We start from the raw sequence: 19,104 nt of genomic DNA on the forward strand, positions 1-19,104 counted from the left end.
AAAGGTCTGGACTGATTAAAAAATGAAGAATTTTAACTTAACCTGAGTCTTGATCTCAATCCTGTTACACTACTAACTCAGTTAAGCCTAAACTTTTAAAACCAAATCATTTTGTATATTATAATAATGAAATAAAATGTTGTGATCATTTCAAAGGCATGATCTTGGACATACATAAAAAAGAAACTGACTGGGCAAACAATTAACCTTACTGTGGTGTTCACTGCCCTTACTGTAGTGTGTGTGACTCTTAAGCCATGATTGTGCCGGAACATCTTTCTAAAAATTCCTTGCTCTTGAATGCATATTTGGTGTATGACGTGGAAACGTTTCTTCCACTGTCATATGCATACATCTTGATTTAATGCAATTAATACATGCAAAAGGATGAGTTTAATATTTGTTTTATGGATTAATTAGACTCACAAAGAAAATTCAATGTTAAACAGATTACATGTGGAAAGTTAATTTTTTCTTTATTAGGAATTCTTTATTATTTGAAAAAGTGGAGGATATAAATTTCCCTGATGTGTCTTGATCACTGAGCATTTGGCTGTTACGACCAGCAGGAAAAAGAGAAACTCAAATAGATACAAGGCAGTTTAACTTACTTATATATTAACTTGTAAAGCCAGTTTATTTGACGTCTGAACGAGTCTCAATCCCACAGAAAGGGATTCTAGTCACTTCACCTCACACATAACGTACAGTCCAGATTAGACTGTACGATATGGAAAGATATCAGGTGAAAGAATGCTTAACAGATAGAGACGATCTATTAGATCATAACACAATTTATCTGATAATTGATATAAAACGCACAACAAAGAACACTGTTTGGAGAATGAATACCAGCATTCTAAATAATATATAAACTGTCAAAGAAATAAAAAAGAAGTGTTTGTGTTAAGGATAATCAGTCAAACGATGTGACACCAACAAGTATGGGACACATTAGAAGTTGTTATGGGAATATGGCAAAAAATAATATCTAACATAAAAAGATTTTTGCAGGAAAAAAAATACAAAAAAATGTAATGTAGTGCAGATTGAAACCGAGGTAAATGGATTTAAAAAGGACAAATAGATTATCTTTATCGGATGAATTAGAAAAAAAAAAAATTCAAAACAAACATTTTACAAATCTGGAACAAAGGCTACAATAATTCTGGCAAGACGTCTTTGAACAGAAAAAATTGAAACTAATCAAAATAAGAGACTTGCAAACAGATTAAATCATTATAATTATGAAAGAATTCACTCGTTAAAGAGAGAAAAGGAGAAATATATCATATTGGGTTGTCTGTGGATGATTGGCACTCCATTTGTACCAAACAACTAATATCAACATGCATGCATGATGGAGAGAATTTGGATGGAAAAATCATTCAAATTCAAATAATTAAACAATGTTGCTGGAGACAGTGTGAATGCGGGAGTTTCAATCAAACAAACATTTCTTGTTATGTTCTAATTTTAAAAAATTCTGAAAGGATTTCATTCATATTTGCGATGAGATTTTGGGCTGCAGTGTTCCAAAGGATTCAGCATATCTGTACCTTCGTCTATGTTGCACTGGTATAGATAAGACATATTTTGTATGTCAAACATTCTGATTTTAGCATGAGCAAGGGCCATTACAGTTGCTGGATACAGTGGAAAATATATTCTACAAGGTAAAATGTATTTATTTTATTTTATTATTATTTTCTTGTATTCATGTACATATATGTATGTATGTGTGTTTCTTATTTCTTGGCAAAATCGAAAATAAATAATAATAAATCTAATCTAAACTAAAATTAATTAAAATTACAAAATGAAATCTAATCCAATGAAAATACTGTCACAGAAATAATACATCAAAAATAGTGTCTAACCCGTTTCCTCGTCAATGGCAAAGCGTCCAAGTCCACTTCCATCTCTGATGGAGTATTGGATCTCTCCATCTTTGCCTTCATCCTCATCATTAGCAGTGACCTGAAGAATCGTAGTTCCAATGCGGGCATTTTCTTTTGCAAATCCAGTCAGAGCAAACTGTGAAAAGTAGGGAGCGTAGAGGTTTTCATTCACATCCAGCACCTCCACCTCCACATAAGTCATGGACAGAAGAGACACTGGCCTTCCCCTGTCTTTGGCCTTAACAGTCAGATTGTAGAACTGTTGCATCTCGTAGTCCAGCTCTTTCAATAGCCTAATCGCTCCACTGGATTTGTCGACTTCAAACCATCCATTATAGTCATTGGCCAAAGAGTAGCGTACTTGGCCTCCCAATCCCAGGTCTGGGTCCTGAGTTTCTAACCAGGCGATGACTGTTCCAACGGGAAGATCCTCCAGGGCTCTGGCTTTGTACATACTTGGGATAAAGAGTGGCGGGCAATCATTCACATCCTCCAGTGTGATTTTCAATGTTTTTACAGAGCACTTTGGATTTTTCACAGCCTTGTCACAAGCCTCAATCTTTAAGTGAAAAGTCGGAATCGTCTCTCTATCGAGCTGCGCAGTGATGAACACAATGCCACTTGAAGAATTGATTGCAAACTGAGTGGTGCTGGACAGTATAGCGTAAGAAATAACTCGGTTTAGTCCTAAATCTTTGTCAGTTGCCTCCACCTGGATGACATCTGTCCCTATGGCTGTATTTTCAGGTATACTTATTTCATAACTTCCCTCCTTCAAAAACTGTGGTGAATTATCATTTGCATCTTCTATGATCACATTTAGCAACTGCCAGTTAGCTTTGTGTGGCAGACCAAGATCATAAATTGTTATATTGAGAAGATAGCTGTCTCTTTTTTCTCTGTCCATGGGCAGGTAGACGGTCATGAGTCCGCTCTCAATGTCGATAGTAAAGCAACTGTCAATGTTTCCACCTGAAATAGCATACAGGATCTGACCATTAAAGCCTGTGTCTCCATCATAGGCACTGATCTGAAACACACTTGATCCAACTGAAAGGTCTTCCATGACATTAATGTGTTTTGGAGATGATGTGGCGAACCTAGGTGTGTGTCGATTGACTGAAAAAAGATCAATAAATCTATCCTCTACTTTTGCCTTGGTGTTAGCTTTGGACTTTTTTAGTAACTTCTCTGCTAGAATTTGGGCTACCATTGTTTCCTTACAGTTAACAATTTTGTTCAGGGGTTCCCCTTGGGCAACTGAGAGGTTAACAAACATTGGCTCAGATAAATGCTCCCCATCGGTTGCTATTATTGACAGATTGAAGACACTGTTCTCTGATGTCAAGGGGCGTTGCAATCTTAGAACACCTGAATCTGGATTCAGGTCAAACAAGCCTTTTTCATTACCTGAGATAATCTTGTATTTCACAAGCTCCAGCTCATCTATATCAATTGCAGACACTGTGGTTATGACATCTTTAATTTGGTGATCACTCGAGATTACTCCATGACAAGCAACTCTCTCAAATAATGGCTTGTTGTCGTTTACATTCACCAAATGAACAGTAACATTGACCTCCCTCTCTCGTCTATAAGGTGAACCCCAGTCAGATGCTCTCACTACAAACGCAAAGCTCTCTATTGATGATTCATAGTCCAGTTCTTTGGTAGTACTAATAACACCTGAGAACTGATTTATTTTGAAAGGCAATGGTTGAATTCTTGGAATGCTATAGGTGATGTATCCATTCTCTTCTCGATCCCGATCAGTGGCAGAAACCATTAATAAGCTTGTCTCAATGGGGCAGCTCTCGTTGATAAATATCTCATATGATGGCTGAGAAAATGTTGGTGTGTTGTCATTAGCATCGTCGATGGTGATGAGCACCATGACCTTTAAGCCACTTTCTATTTCACAGACCTGTAGATTAAAGATGTTCTGTGCTGACTCAGTAAACCACTGAGTGGTAGATATTACTCCTGTATATTTGTTTATTTGGAAGAACCCTAAATCTGCTGAAGGCGTTATTATATACTCTGCATCATCTGGTTCAGGGTTTATTTTGACAGCCAGAACAATTGTGCCAGGCGGTGAAACTTCATTTAGGTGGAAATCATAATGCTCTCGCTCAAACTTGACTTCTGTTGTCTGCAATTTTGGAAATAAAATATGAACAACTTCAGCTGAAGAAAATTTAGGGGGATTGCCTTTGTCTTTAGCCTGCAAAGTGAGGTTGCATCCAAAAGGAAATGTCTCCCAGGAAATAAAACCGGAAGACTTTAAAGCAAATTCTCCATCACCTGATCTTTTTATAAAATACTGCTTAGTGGGGTCTCCACTTATTATCTCCACATAGTCTATTTCACCATTTAAACCATCATCCTGATCCGACACTATGACTACAGCGTATACTGAATTCTTGTCAAGTAGTGAGGGAATGTGGGTAATTACTTTTATGGTAGGAGCATGTTCATTGACACGCTCAACATGGACATAGAGCTTGGCTGTGCTACTGACACCATTATTTCCATACAACTTCATGCCTCTGTCCACTGCTAAAATTTCTAAATCATAGCGTTTCTGCTCATCAATGTTGAGATTTCCACTGATGGAAACCACTCCACTTGTTGGATGAACTGCAAAGAGCTCAGTATTCTCTTTGAAAAAGTAGTAAAATTCCCCGTTAGAGCCAATATCAGCATCTGTGGCTGTTACTTGTGCTATGCTAGTCCTTAGAGGAGTGCTCTCTGCTATAGTCACTGAATAAGTGGTTGGTGAAAACAAGGGTCGCAGGTCATTCATGTCCAGGACCTGGATACTGACTTTAGTCCATGTCTCTAAAAGAGAATCTCCTTTGACTGTGGCCTTTACAGTCAAAACATAATTATTCTGAATCTCTCGGTTTAAAATTGCAGCATTTCCACCTTTAGTCCTAATGCGAAGGAAGCAGAAGTCACCGAGCACATACTCCTCAGCTTTAAAGAAGCCTTCATCGTCTCCCGACGTGATTCTGTAGCGGATCTCCCAAGAGCGTTGGGAAAGGTGGATGCCCATTTTATCTTGACTGTTGGCATAGGTCCGGGCTGCTGAATTCTCATATACTGTTGCATGGTAGACAGCCTGGCTAAAGGCAAAGGGAAATCCATCCTGAAGACTTCCTCCAACAGAGAGTACACAGCAGAGAGGTGTCTTGATGAGAAGCAACAGTAGCAAAACAAGACCGCGGAGAGCAGCTTGCTTGACTGTCCACGGGCCCATCTTCATGGCCATCACATCATCACTCCAACCTAAGGGAGAAGAAGAGAAACAGTTTAGATTTTAGGTAAGTATTCACGAAGCAATTTAATCGAAGCACAAATAATACATTGTACATCACAGAAACCACTTCACAGCGTTTGTCAGTGTCCGAGACTACTTTGAGATTAGAAACATCCACAACATAGCATGAATTCTACGAAAAACAAACTGCACTATTCGGGGGAAAAAAGTGTATGTATAGTGTGGTAAACACACTACTAACCTGTAGGTCACGCCTGCATAATCTTATGAAATTAGATTAATTGATTATGACATGAATTGATTTGAATAAAACATCCTTATTAAAGCTTTGAACTCCTAAAATATAATAAATTAACTATAGACTGTAAGAAATGTAAAATACAACATGTATAAATCTAAAATCTAAATAAAAAGAAATAACACACCACTAAAATATGTAATATGGACACTTTAGTCATTACAAAGTCAAAGAAAATAGACTGGAAAGAAAAAACAAAACAAACAAAAGGAATTTGTTATCAAGTTTGTTGAAATTTTAATGTGTTCTCCTGCCCAACCCCTCTTGTAATTACTAGTGTATTACTGGTAGCAGAAATAACAGGTGGTTTGGGGGGAAAGTTGGGTGGGGCTTTTATGAGGCACCATGCTGTCAAGCTTGACATGTGGAAACTTTGCCCATCAGATGCAAAACTGAAGGAAACCAAATTGACTTTACTTATTTTGCTCTCTTGAGTCAGAGAGGGCCTGCCTTAGGCAAAATGATATGCACAGCAAAAAGATTGTTGATACCCAACATTTAGATGAGAAGAAAGGGAAGACTTGGGTGATTTATTTCTGGCTATGCACATCTGTGAAAGTTGCCTAAGTTTGTGGGCTGCGATGTCAGTCTTATTGTGCACAATAGTCCCTTTGCCATTCCCCTTTTCATGTCCCTTGAGGTTTGGGTCAGAGCAGGAACAGGGGGGATGGGAAAGTGAAACATGAGTCAGAAGTGGAGAAAGGCCAATGTGATGATTTAGCCCATAGAATTATAAGCATGTGCGTTTAAGCTGTTAAGCAGGAACAAGCCGGTGTGATTGGTGTCAGCAATTGAACTTGGGCCAACCTTAACCATCGTTTTTTCCATCAATGTTTCTGTTGATGCAGCAAACATGTGTTTGCACATGACTGAGTTTGGTGCCTAAAACATGTGGAAAGGACAGAAAAACTGTGGTCATTTCCTAGTTGCCGAGTGTAGTTGGACTGTGACTGGCAGAGCTTCTAGGGTACGTGGATGTGGTAATCATGTTTAGCAACCCAAATAATAAGCACTGAATCAAAAAAAAAAAAAATTTCAAAGAAGCTTTATATTCTGGCCCACAAGAGGTTGAAGCTGTCTCTGTAAATGAGGAAATAAAGAAGGCAAACCTGGAATAGGAACAACATTTTAAATCACTTTTAGTAGCCTTCAGTGTAAGTCCACAGCATCAACCAGTTCACTAAACTAAGGACTTTTCACATATATGTGACATCAGTTAGCAGACATTTGCACATCAGTTGTATCTCGCTGGTAAATTGCTTCTTTTCTTTTCATATCTGTACAATAAAATCTACATTAGGAAACAAAGACACCTTTTTTCCCAATTTTTGGAAGCAAACTCGAAACGTGTTACTAATTTAGTCCAGAGATGTGTACACAGAGGTGAGACTCCATCTATTTGGAAAACAGCTACAATAATTGTTGCGTCTAAAAACGTTGGCCTTTGGTTGTTGTCACTCATTGATTGTGGATAAATATGAATTTATAGCATCATCGTCACCTTTGACATTGACATAAGAGCCATAGCTGAAATATTACGTTTTAATTTTCAAGTTTTTTTATATATATTTTATTATTTTTATTATTAATTATTCTATATTAAAAATATTTAACCTCCCATATTGATTAATGATCTGAGACCTTTCAATTGGCTGAAAATCTAAATCTACATTTGTTTTAAACAATGAATAGATATAGAAAAAATGAATGAACTAATAAATAATATAAAAAGTTAGAGTTAGCAAAGGTGGATTCAAACAGTTTACATTATGACCAGTGTGATAATAAAGGATTCCAAGGAAGACACAGCTGATTCAATGCTTTTAATTTCAAAGTCGAACATTTATTTCCTCCGACTGAAATATTAGCGAGAACTCAGCACTGTATTTGTAAAATGTTGTTAAGTTACGGTGACTCAGTCAGAAGGAACTGTCTGTGTAAGTAGTAAAGCTTTAATAAAAGATAGACCCACCGTTGCTTCTGATTGGTTAATATTTCGTGGGGCCTTGTGGGATTTTTCAATCATCATAATTCCCATCAGCGAAACTTAATAAGACCCTTGCGAACAGTACACTTTAATGGTTAAAGAAATCAGCTAGAGACTGTGGAAAATCAAAGTAAATAAACGTATAAGTGAGCATTATATTGGCAACATTCAAGGATACGGCAACCGTCGCGCGTACATTGCATGTATCAACACAGTTTGTGATGGGCTGCGCATTGAGTGGTGAGGCATTGCCTCACCTGCCTACCATGACCACACACCCCTGACTTCTATGATACTAAGTTGTTAGCTTGAAAACCTGAAATCAATGAAAATGTGCTTAGGTTACTACTATTTGTAACCCAATGAGCGAATTTACCGAACTAGTTACTTACTGGCTTGGGAGAATCATTCATTTAAAAAATTACATAGGCGGTAGGGTTGTCACAAGAACCCATACTTCGGTACCTATTCGGTACCATAATGCAGAAAATATAACATTACCACTTTTTTTGGTACCGTGAGTACCAAAAACACGTTTTCTTGGTGGAACGAACAGGGACAGATCCTCTACCGTCTTCAAAACAATGGCTTCTGCTATTTCGAGTAAAAAACACGACTTCTTCTTTCCTTTCAAACTGCTACTTTCTGGGGTCGCCACAGCAAATCAACCTCCTCCATCTAACCCTGATCTCTGCATCCCCTTCTCTCACAAACAAACTTCATGTCCTCTTTTACTACATCCAAAAACCTATGTTTTGGTCTCCCTCTAGACCTCCTGCCTGGAAGTTCCAAACCAAGCATCTTCTACCAATATCCTCACTATCCCTCCTCTGTACATGACCATCTCATTCTGGCCTCTCTGACATTATCTCCAAAACATTTGCTGTTCCCCTGATTGACTCATTCCTGATTCTATCCACCTTTGCACTCCTAAAGGGAGAACCTCATCATCTTCATCTCTGCTACCTCCAGCTCTGCTTCCTGCCTTTTCGTCGGTGCCACTGTCTCTAGACCAACATCGCTGGTCTCGCCACCGTCTTGAATATCTTTCCTTTCCCCTACAAGGCCTCCCTCACTTCACATTTACTAATCTCTGCTACTTCATGGTTCACAGTGCAGTGAACTCCCTGAAGAATGGAGCAGTGGAACGGCGCTATCCTGTCCTTATCCCATCCTGTTCATTTTCAGACATAGGGTCTTTACAGCCCTTTTTCCAGGGTTCTTCTGTCAAATTTATCGATAATCCGGTGCCGTGTTGATTTTTTGCTCTGGCGGAAATCTCGCGATGAATTCAAGGTGCAAGATTGGAATCGCATTGCTTAATTTCACTATGATGTTGCGCCTACATCAGTCTCGCCTTAACAATACGTTGTTTACACTACGGGTCATGACAAAAGGAAGCGTTACTCGAAACCTTCAAATCAAAGGACAATCTCGTCAATCTTTGCGGGTCCTTCGGCAGACTCCTGCCGTAGAAGATGATCTGTCTGAAAAGCGCCAGAGGCGTGAGAGCAGCGATCGGGAGCAAGTCTGGGGAGCGAAGCCGAGGTGACGCTGATGACAGCCCGGGCAAAGGCAAGCGGCAGGCCGCCGACGCTGTCGATCCAAGCTTCCGGATCGGTGGAAAACAACAGTTCTGCCGCCCCTGTGACCGTCAACATGGCCGAGTTTGAGCGAGAAAAGGCGAAACGGAGATCGAGATTCTCGAGATACCATCACATATTTCAGCACTGAAAAGATTGTTTTGGGACAAAATAAAAATGGTTTATAAATTATTTATATTCTTTCAAACTTACTTTTAACAATGCCAATATCTTTTGATTAATTACTTTTTTAGATGTTTTTATTTATTCTTATACATTTCTTCTGCACCAAGAATGATAAGGAAGTGTATGTTGATAAGATAAGTTTAGAGAGGTTACAATTTTTTGTTTGATTTCAAGATCGACATCTCAGATATTTTTGTGTGGGTACCCAAGCTGAACCTCAATTTATATCTGAAATCCAAGGGCAGGGTATGAACTATTTCTCACTTCCTTTCTCTACCATGGGCATTCCAACCTTTAAAATTGTAATTTATGTAAAGCTAGAGAGGAAGGGTAAATTGTTGAAAAATATTTTTTATTTCAAAGTTCAGATTTTTGTTGTTGCACATTGTGTGCTGAGCTATGTTGCTATGTATCTATGTGAAAAATACTCAGGACCATGTTCCATTCAAATTGCTGTTGTTGCATGTTGAGAACTTTAAGTAAAACCATATCTGTATACAAGGAAAAACATACTCAGGACTTGACCATGTTGCATCCAGATTGTTCTTTAGTTGTTGCGTTAGTGGACTTGAGAATTTTCAAACTATATTTTTATTGAAGAACATAAATCCTACTCAATGATCATACAATCAATGTACAATCAAATGTAAAACATCTTTATACTCAACGTTATACTTGCTTCCAGATCCTTATTATTTTTGTGCAATTCCTGACATTGAGCATAATAAATTAATTTTGAAGTTGGAATGAAAGATTGAAGTTGAAGATTTTCCTTGTCTCTTCTTAAACTGTACTTTTAAAGCTAACTCCCAGGAAATGGCCTCCATTTGTCTTTCAAAAACAGGCAAAAAGCAAGAGCTCCATCCCTCCATCCTGTTCCATTTTTCTGGGAAGAAGCCTGCAGTAGTCACCTCTTTCATGCTCTCTTTAGTTTTCCTCATTCATTAGCTCATCTTCCTATTACCGTATTTTCCGCACTATTAGGCGCACCGGATTATAAGGCGCATAGAATAAAAGATACAGTCAATCGTTTGACTGGGGTTGCGTTAGGCATCCACTAGATAAAGCTGTGCTAAAGGGAACGTCAACAAAACAGTCAGATAAAGTCAAACTTTACTAAGCGTTCTGACAACTCTGTTCACTCCCATGGTAACGGTGTTCAAATGATGTTAAAAAGGCTTCAAGCAGCAGCGCGTGAGACTGTTGTGAGCAGCAGTGAAGTTGAGTGTGCGTATGACAAGGGAGCGCTCGTGTATGACATGTTGAGCGCAGCAGAGTGATTTTAAGTGTACAATAACCAGGACACACTCACTTAAAGTGGTAATCCTGCCCACGGCATGGAGGCTCAGTCGGCGCAGAGTCATGAAAGTGTTTGTAAACAAGTCACCCACCAGGTAATGTTCATATATAAGGCGCTCCGGATTAAAGGCTTTAAAGTGCGCCTTGTAGTGCGGAAAATACGGTACTTCTGTGGCACCTGTCAACACATTATCCCTCTATATCCTTAAACACCAGAACCTGCTGGACGTCTTAACCATCTATCTCTCTGTTTTGCCAACCTATATAGAAAAATCATCTCGCTTTGTAAAAGATTTTTCAGAAAAGCAGTGAGCAAAGTTAAAGTTAAATAAAGTGGATTACCAAATTGCTCATTGCAACTTAAAATACGAACTAGTGCATTTTTAAAAATTTTGGTTCGAAGTTGCTAAATTGCATGTATTGTATTGTATTTTCAGAATCAAATGGTTCAACTTGTCAAGGTTTAATTATTTGAAGGATTAGGATTAATTAGTGCAATTGAGCAATTATTTTCTGTTAAAAAAACAATGTTTAATCATTCATTCATTCACCCATTCATGTTCTGCCGCTTATTCCCTTATGAGGGTCGCTCATGGGTCGATTGGGATTCTTTCTTTTTTTTTTGACATCACGTTTATCTTTAGACTTAGATTGTGTCATCTTGCACTTTCTTTTTATTGCACGTTGTTTTATGAATCTATCGTTGGTGTTGCTGGAAGAACAATTACCCGAAGGAGATCTCCAGAGGGATCATAAAATTGATCTAATCTCTCAAATCTAATCTAATCTAATCCTAACACCCTGAACAAATCACCAGGTTGTCGCAGACTGAGACAAACCACCATTCGCACATGAACTACTTAAATATCTGTTTCTATAACAGTATTATAGATGCCTTAAAACAGTTGTTTTTTGATTCACAGATTTTGAATGTAACTGTAGTGGACAACATGCATGAAAGTCAACAGATCCTTGATGTACAAACTCTTTTATTTCACCTTCTATCTTCTCCAATTTATACAACAGTAAATTCAGGCTCATAAGTCCCATCACTGCGTAATCCTTGGCAAACAATAATGCAACAGTGAATATAAAGGACTGTTCAGTGACTAAGAAGAATTTATGGCTGTGCCCCACACACTGCTGACTCTGTCCCTCTGGGGTTGGGAAACTACAGACAAACGTCTAACCGTTTATATCACTCTTTTGCCTTTCCTTTCATGATGAGAAAAAGGGGAAAGGAGGTGGGAGGCGAATGTGGGTGATTGTATGAAGAGTCCTTTTAAAATAAACTGAACTGAACTGAACAGTGGGTTGGAGGGGGTGGAGGGGGTGTCAAAGGGTGACCCACTCTCCCTCACCTCTTCATTTTAATGATTAGCCAGTGACATCATCCCCACCCCTAAACAATTGTGTGTGTTTGTACGTGACAAATAATGTAAGAATAGTCCCATCAAAATACAGTACAAATGCTGTGAAATGGAAGATAGTTGATACCTACGAAAACACACACACATGCAAAGAATAATAGAACCATGAACCAGACCTTAAAAAGACCTTAATAGCTTTACCAGGTTTCCTGTAGCTGCTGTTTTGGGTCGGGATCAGTTTACATCTATGGCTGCTTATGCCATAACCACAGAGGGCCTGGTCTGCATTCTACTTTAACATCTTCTTCTTACTACGTTAGCTTTTTTACTGTTAATGCTTGACATTGTGATCCAAACCTATTGTTGTTAATTAAGATCTGCATTTGTTCTTGCTAAATGTTGATGGGCTCTTACTTATATATAGGTATGCTAATTCAACAAACACATACTTTACACAAAGTCACCCATTTAGGCACACGCTCACACTGATGGGAGTGGACGGATCTGGAGTGATCAGGGTTAGGTTTCTTGATCAGGGATACCATGAAATAAACAAGCTGGGATTCAACCGCTAACTTCTCAGTCACAAGTTAACCACCTCGGAGATATGCTACCCTAAATAATTGTGATGATCTATATTATATTTATTAGCTGAAATATTGTCTTGTTGCTAATCACACAACCACATTATCAAGTCCCTGGGGGGTTTTACCATCAAAAGAGGTTATAGAATTTTGATTATGAAAACATTTAAACAGCTAAAGAGCTGTGTGAAAATAATACAGTGTCTTTCCCCTCAGCCTGTTCTGAAAAAAGTATGTTTTTTGTTCAGCATATACATATCTATGTTCTGGGCTGAAATACGACAGCAATGTTGATTCAGACGATTAAAACTCATTGCTTTGTTCTCTTCAGTTACTTATTTAACACAGCCAACATTCTAAATACTTTTATGATCCTGTGGTGATTGATTTGTTCACTCCAGTTGGCCGTGAGACAAATAGAGCTCTGTTCTTAAACCCACTTTTTGTTTGTCCACCTTCATCATAGACCATCTTTACATGGCAACTGACAAAACAAAAGCCTTAGTCCAACTAAAATCAGCAGATTATTTTTATACAGCCACCAGTTATAGCTCTCCACTATTTCTATCTTAACCGCTCGGTTCTTTATGGGTTGACTGGAATGTGTGACGACAAGTCTCTTTTTTTGATTGTCCATACATCTCTTTGGGTAAAATATCTTGCCTTTGCTGGGGAGTTGCATTGCAGAGTGACAGTATTTGCTTAAAACTTAAAAATAAAACAATTCAGCCACTGTGTGCGCCAAGAAGTGTGGGAAACTAGGGGCGGCTGGTGAAAATTACTCTAGGTGAGGCCCTTTGATTTAAGTATTTGCCTATATCAATGAAATAAAGTCGAAACTAGTAGTACAATATTTCTTTCATGAAGAAATCAATACCTTGACAGCTAATGATGAATAATAATGTTAATCATGCTCCTTGTTTAGATAAAACACATTCTAATTATATTGTTACATACATAACACAGAATTAACTAAATTATTAAGACTTTAGGGAAACCAATTAATATAAATACAAAAGAGGTAAAAAATGGTGAACGGCAACAACTGAGCTAACCAAGTTATGACACAGTTTGAACGAGCATTGTTATGGATAGTACCCATAACTTTTGTTTCATCCATTCAGTTAGATTCTCTACTACTTCTTACTTATGCTACGACTCCAGAATTTGGATATCTGCCAATGCCGATAAAGTTCCAATTTCAAAGGCCTGAAATATATATATATTTTTTAATGCAGAGTAAGGCATGTTGCAGAAGCTGCCTTGTGCAGCATCAACAGCGAGCATCAACAACCAGTATAAGATTAAACTCCATCTGAAGGGAATTCAATCTGGAAATGCCAAATTACCGTGTAAATGTTTACATATTTTAAAGGGCAACTAATATGTTGATTAAAGTGTGTTTTAAATTTATCCTTGACCTATATTGTACTTATTAGTACTCTCTTTTAATTAAGATATTAACATTAGAAAATGTGCATAAGCCCTGTCCACTGAAAAATGTTTTTCTGGAGATGAAATCTGGTTTACCATAGCCACTCCAACTCTGCTGTGTTAGGTCAATTATTGAGGTTCATCAGTGTGTGTCATCAATCATGGAAGTCTCCACCTCCAAGGAACTTGTTGTATAAACAAAGCGGTGCATGATTAGTGCAACCCATTATTATGCTATGATGGACTTCACTCTCGTAACCTCTCATTTGCTGAGATTTTAGACTGGGTAGAACTTTATTATTTAACTTTAAAACAGAGCATTATCATGATGAGCGACTTACTGCGTCTTGGAGAGAAAGACTTGAGAGGAAGATTTAGTGAGTAAGTTAGAAGAATTCTTCTCCTTTTTTACATTCATTGCCCTTTAAGTAGTAGATATATTTTTCTTTTTCCGTTTTCTGCACTCTTGTTTGGGTGAAATAAGAAATTGTATACAAACACAGATACATTAATAAATGTATTTGTAATTAATGTATATACAAGGCCTATTCTGTTGTGTGATGTTTTGAAAGGTAATAATAGTTTGAAGGCTTGAGGTATATATTATATATTCATTATTCATCTATGATTATAACATTTTTCTGCTTAAATTTCAATAGGTAAATAAAGATGTGTTATTCATAATCTATGATGATTTTATTATATCATGTATCTTGTGTCAGTCATACTACAATGATCTATTACTTGCGTTCAGTGAAAAATGCAGTTTGAGATTGCAATTGGATTATTTCCCCAAATCACTAAATCCTAGTTAAAGACCAGAAAAGTCTTAAATATGTACTAATCCCACCCTAAAAAAATATTTGGTAAAATATTGCTACTTCTTTAATGATCTTTTTATTATTTTTCTTTAGCTTGCTTTAACACTGGGTCTCAGCAGCACATTTTGCGTAACTCTCGTTGAGTGAAATGACAATAAAAAACCCTGAATCCCTGGATACAATCCCTACTAACCAACATTCCAACAGTTGCTTTGAACAACGGTGAACCCTAACACACATACTGGCTGTACAGGCCCTGGCAATGGAGGAGTAACAACAAGACACAACTGGGACTTGCATGAAGAGGGGCACCAAAGAAACCCCCCTCTCTCATTCGGGAGAGTTAAGGGGGTTTGCAGAGTTCTGGCATTCAACGCTGACAGTATCTGGCAGGGCTCTGGGGACCCATGAGGACGAAGGAAGAACAAGGGGGGGCAAGCAGGCTTTCTGCATTTTTAAGCAGGCAGCCTGTGGAGCAAGTTTCTATAGAACAAAGAAGGACAAATCCACGAGAAGGAAAAATCTCCCAGACATGAAGTTTAAGTTTGGGTATGAAAGTAAACATACACGAATATAAGTGGCATGCATAGAAGCAGTGTGACACGGATGATGCTGTTTAGGATCTTCCAGCCTCATTCACTGCTGCCCCAGACTCCACAGAATGCGTCTAGAATGGATCAGCTTGTCCAGGGAGTCATCCGAACTAGGACCGCCACTGCCTGAATGACTGGGTCTAACAAAGCTTTGCATAGAGAAACATAAGACAACATCAAGCAAGGTGAAAGCACCCTCTTCCTCTCACACATCCATCAGAAACACATCACAATGGCTCCACCCAGACACAGTCAGCTTCTAGTAAGAATGGTTGACACTTGTGATGCAGCATCATCCTCCTCCTCATCATCACACATGCTTGGACACACGTTTCCCACGGGAGACCCCTCGAGCCTTCATGACTGCAGCCAGATATAAGCAGCATCTCTCCGTTAGCAAAGACGCACAACAGTTGTTCCTCCAGGACTGCTGTGTGTGTCATGGATCCGGGCAGCGGTGGTGAGGACGCAGACCCGGGGTGGGCCTGCTCTTAAAGACAGGGACTGCACGGGATCAGATCGATAATGCATGAATATATTGACAGATCCAATACAATACAATGCATTGATCCTTTAACCGAGAGAGAAAAGGGGGTTCTGGCTGCAGGGCGATGTACATGTGGTCCAGATCGCGGCCGCGAGCTCCGGACCCTCACCCGAGCCATGACAGTCGCGGGGAACCATGACTAGAATCGAGGTTTACACAAAACTACACATCGATGAAGAAGAAAAAAAAAACAAAGGTTTGGATCGCGGGGCCACCTCCCCTCGTAGTCTTAGAAAAAGAGGGAAAAACCCATCATCGCAGGGGTCGATCACACGCACGCACATGCACGTCTGCGGTTCTATAACTATCGCAAACACTCACCCCGCCATTCCGCGGTGGATCCGTGCGGAGGAAGCCCGTCAACCCGTGCTCACGGTCCACGGATAGAGAGCTCTCGGACTGGAGATGTTCACGGCCTACGGTTGGAGAGGCGCGCACCCCGGTGCACGGTGGCGCGCGGAGGGGGCGTGGGCACAGAGCTGCCCCCCGTACACTCGTCATCATACCTTCAGATGTTCACTCGTTATTTCTACAGTGTCGACACAGCCTCCTGAAGCACAGGTTGAATTATGACTGACATGTGTTTGAAAGCAAATCTCCAGGTGAAACAAAAGACAAAAAATGAGCTTTTTATGTCTCATTCATATGGTGTGTACAGCAGTGGCCCCCGAATCTTGGCCCCAATGTCAGACTATATTTTAGCAGATCTGCATTTAAAAGGGTTGGATAACCCAAAATTCAATACCCATTTTCTACTCACCCTAATGTCGACTACGCTTTGGGATTATATTCAGAGTAATCAGTTCCTTACTTTCAGATCTATTCATGGTCAGGCTCCTCCTTACATCACTGATCTGATCCAGCCTTACACCCCAGCTCGGGCTCTGAGGTCTGTGGATCAGAATCTACTGATGGTTCCACGCACACGGTTCAGGACCAGAGGAGAGAAATCTTTTCAGGCTGTTGCTCCTAAGCTTTGGAACGATCTTCCTCTCTCTTTGCGCTTGATGGAGTCTACTGACTCCTTCAAGAAACATCTTAAGACATTTTTATTTGTTCAGGCTTTTCCTTGATTTTCTGGAACTCCTGTTGTGTTATCAGTTTTATCTTGATCTTTAAAATATATAATTTATTGAATATTGTTTTGATTGTTTAAGCGCTTTGTGACCCTGGTCTGGAAAAGCGCTATATAAATAAGCGTGATTTGAATTAGAGAAAAAACATTCTGGAGTGAGTTAGATGAAGTGATGCAGAATCTCCCCAGAAGTGAGAGAGTGGTCATAGGTTCAGATTTCAATGGACATGTTTGTGCAGAAAATAGAGGTGATGAAGAAGTGATGCACAGGTTTAGTATCCAGGACAGGAACACAGAGGCACGGGTGGTGGTAAACTTGAAAGTGCAGGAGTATGTAAAGAGAAAGAAAAGGGGGGCATTGAGAAGAATGAAGAGAGCAGACAGGAGTACAGGGAGATGCTGCACAAGTTAAAGGTAAAGGAGGCAAAGGCAAAACAAAGGGTCTATGATGACTTGTATGCTAGGTTGGAAAGTAAGGAGGGAGAGATTTATTTATACAGGTTGGCAAAACAGAGAGATAAGGGTGGTAAAGATGTCCAGAATGTTCGGGTTATTAAGGATAGAGAGGGACATGTGTTGACATGTGCCACAGAAGAAATAGGAAGATGGAAAGAGTACTTTGAAGAGCTAATGAATGAGGAAAACGAAAGAGAGAATAGGGTAGAAGAGGTGACTAGTATGAACCATGAAGTAACAGATAATAGTAAAGGTGAAGTGAGGGAGGCATGAAGAGGATGAAGAATGGAAAGGCAGTTGGTCCTGATGATATACCTGTGGAGGTATGGAAGTGTCTAGGAGAGGAGGCAGTAGAGTTTCTGGTTAGACTATTTAACAATATCTTAAAGGAGGGGAGATGCCTGAGGAATGGGTAACAGGTGTGATGGTGTCCGTTTTTAAGGATAAGGGAGATGTTCAGAATTGCAGTCACTATAGAGGAATAAAGTTCATGAGCTTATGAAGTTAATGAAGTTATGGGAAAGATTAGTGGAAACTAGACTGAGGGCAGAAGTCAGCATTGTAAGCAACAGTATGGTTTCATGCCTAGAAAGAGTACTACAGATGCAGTATTTGGTTTAAGAACGTTGGTAGAGAAATACAGAGAAGGTCAGGGGAAGCTGCATTGTGCCTTTGTAGATCTGGAAAAAGCTGATGACAGAGTGCAGAGAGTAAGTAAGTAAGTAAGTAAGTAATATTTATTTATATAGCGCTTTTCCAGACCAGGGTCACAAAGCACTTTAACAATCAAAACAATACTCAAAAAAGTATATACTTTAAAGATCAAGATAATACTGAGAACAACACAGGAGTTCCAGAAAATCAAGGAAAAGCCTGAACAAATAGAAACGTCTTGAGATGTTTCTTAAAGGAGTCAGTAGACTCCATCAAGCGCAAAGAGAGAGGAAGATTGTTCCAAAGCTTAGGAGCAACAGCCTGAAAAGATTTCTCTCCTCTGGTCCTGAGCCGTGTGCGTGGAACCATAAGTAGATTCTGATCCACAGACCTCAGAGCCCGAGCTGGAGTGTAAGGCTGGATTAGATCAGTGATGTAAGGAGGAGCCTGATCATGAATAGCTCTGAAAGTAAGAACCAACATTTTAAAGTTGATCCTGAAAGAAACTGGAAGCCAGTGAAGAGTTTTAAGGATCGGAGAAATGTGAGTTCTTCTACTTGACCGGGTTAGAATTCTCACTGCAGAGTTCTGAATCAACTGCAGGCGAGACAACTCCTTCTTGTTAATACATGAAAATAAACTGTTACAATAGTCCAGACGAGAAGAAACAAACGCATGGATTACAAGCTCCAGATCATGTTCCGACAACATTTTCCTAAGTTTAGAGATTTTTCTCAGTTGAAGGAAACAGTTTCTGGTCAGTTTTCTGCAGTGTCGAACAAGAGACATGTCTTTATCAAATACAACACCCAGGTTTCTCAGGCTCAGTTTGACAGACTGACCTAAGTCAGCCAAGTACTGACTCAACCCTGGAACCTTATCATCAGGAGCAATCACCAGTGTTTCAGTTTTGTCCACATTTAGCTGTAGAGTGTTTTCACTCAGCCATTGTTTGATTTCTAACAAACAATTGACTAAGCTGTTCAGCCTTTGGGGCTCAGTTGGATCAAAAGAGCAGTAGAGCTGGATGTCA

The 19,104-nt window shown here is 39.3% G+C and overlaps 1 protein-coding gene across 6 annotated transcripts in view; it reads right to left on the reverse strand.

The window, feature by feature from the left end:
- Positions 1-5,175, reverse strand: part of fat3a (FAT atypical cadherin 3a) — a 39,015-nt gene extending 33,840 nt beyond the window's left edge. For all 6 annotated transcript variants that reach the window (XR_015711820.1, XM_087794991.1, XM_087794990.1 and 3 more), the window contains exon 1: positions 1,881-5,175. Coding sequence is in view for 5 of the 6 variants with exons in the window: in XM_087794991.1 (XP_087651117.1) it covers positions 1,881-5,175 (3,295 nt within the window). In the remaining variant the exon portion in view is untranslated. The remainder of the gene's footprint in view (positions 1-1,880) is intronic.
- Positions 5,176-19,104: the final 13,929 nt, after the last annotated feature.

Source organism: Callionymus lyra, chromosome 7, assembly GCF_982586985.1.
Source record: "Callionymus lyra chromosome 7, fCalLyr1.hap1.1, whole genome shotgun sequence".
Lineage (NCBI taxonomy): Eukaryota > Metazoa > Chordata > Actinopteri > Syngnathiformes > Callionymidae > Callionymus > Callionymus lyra.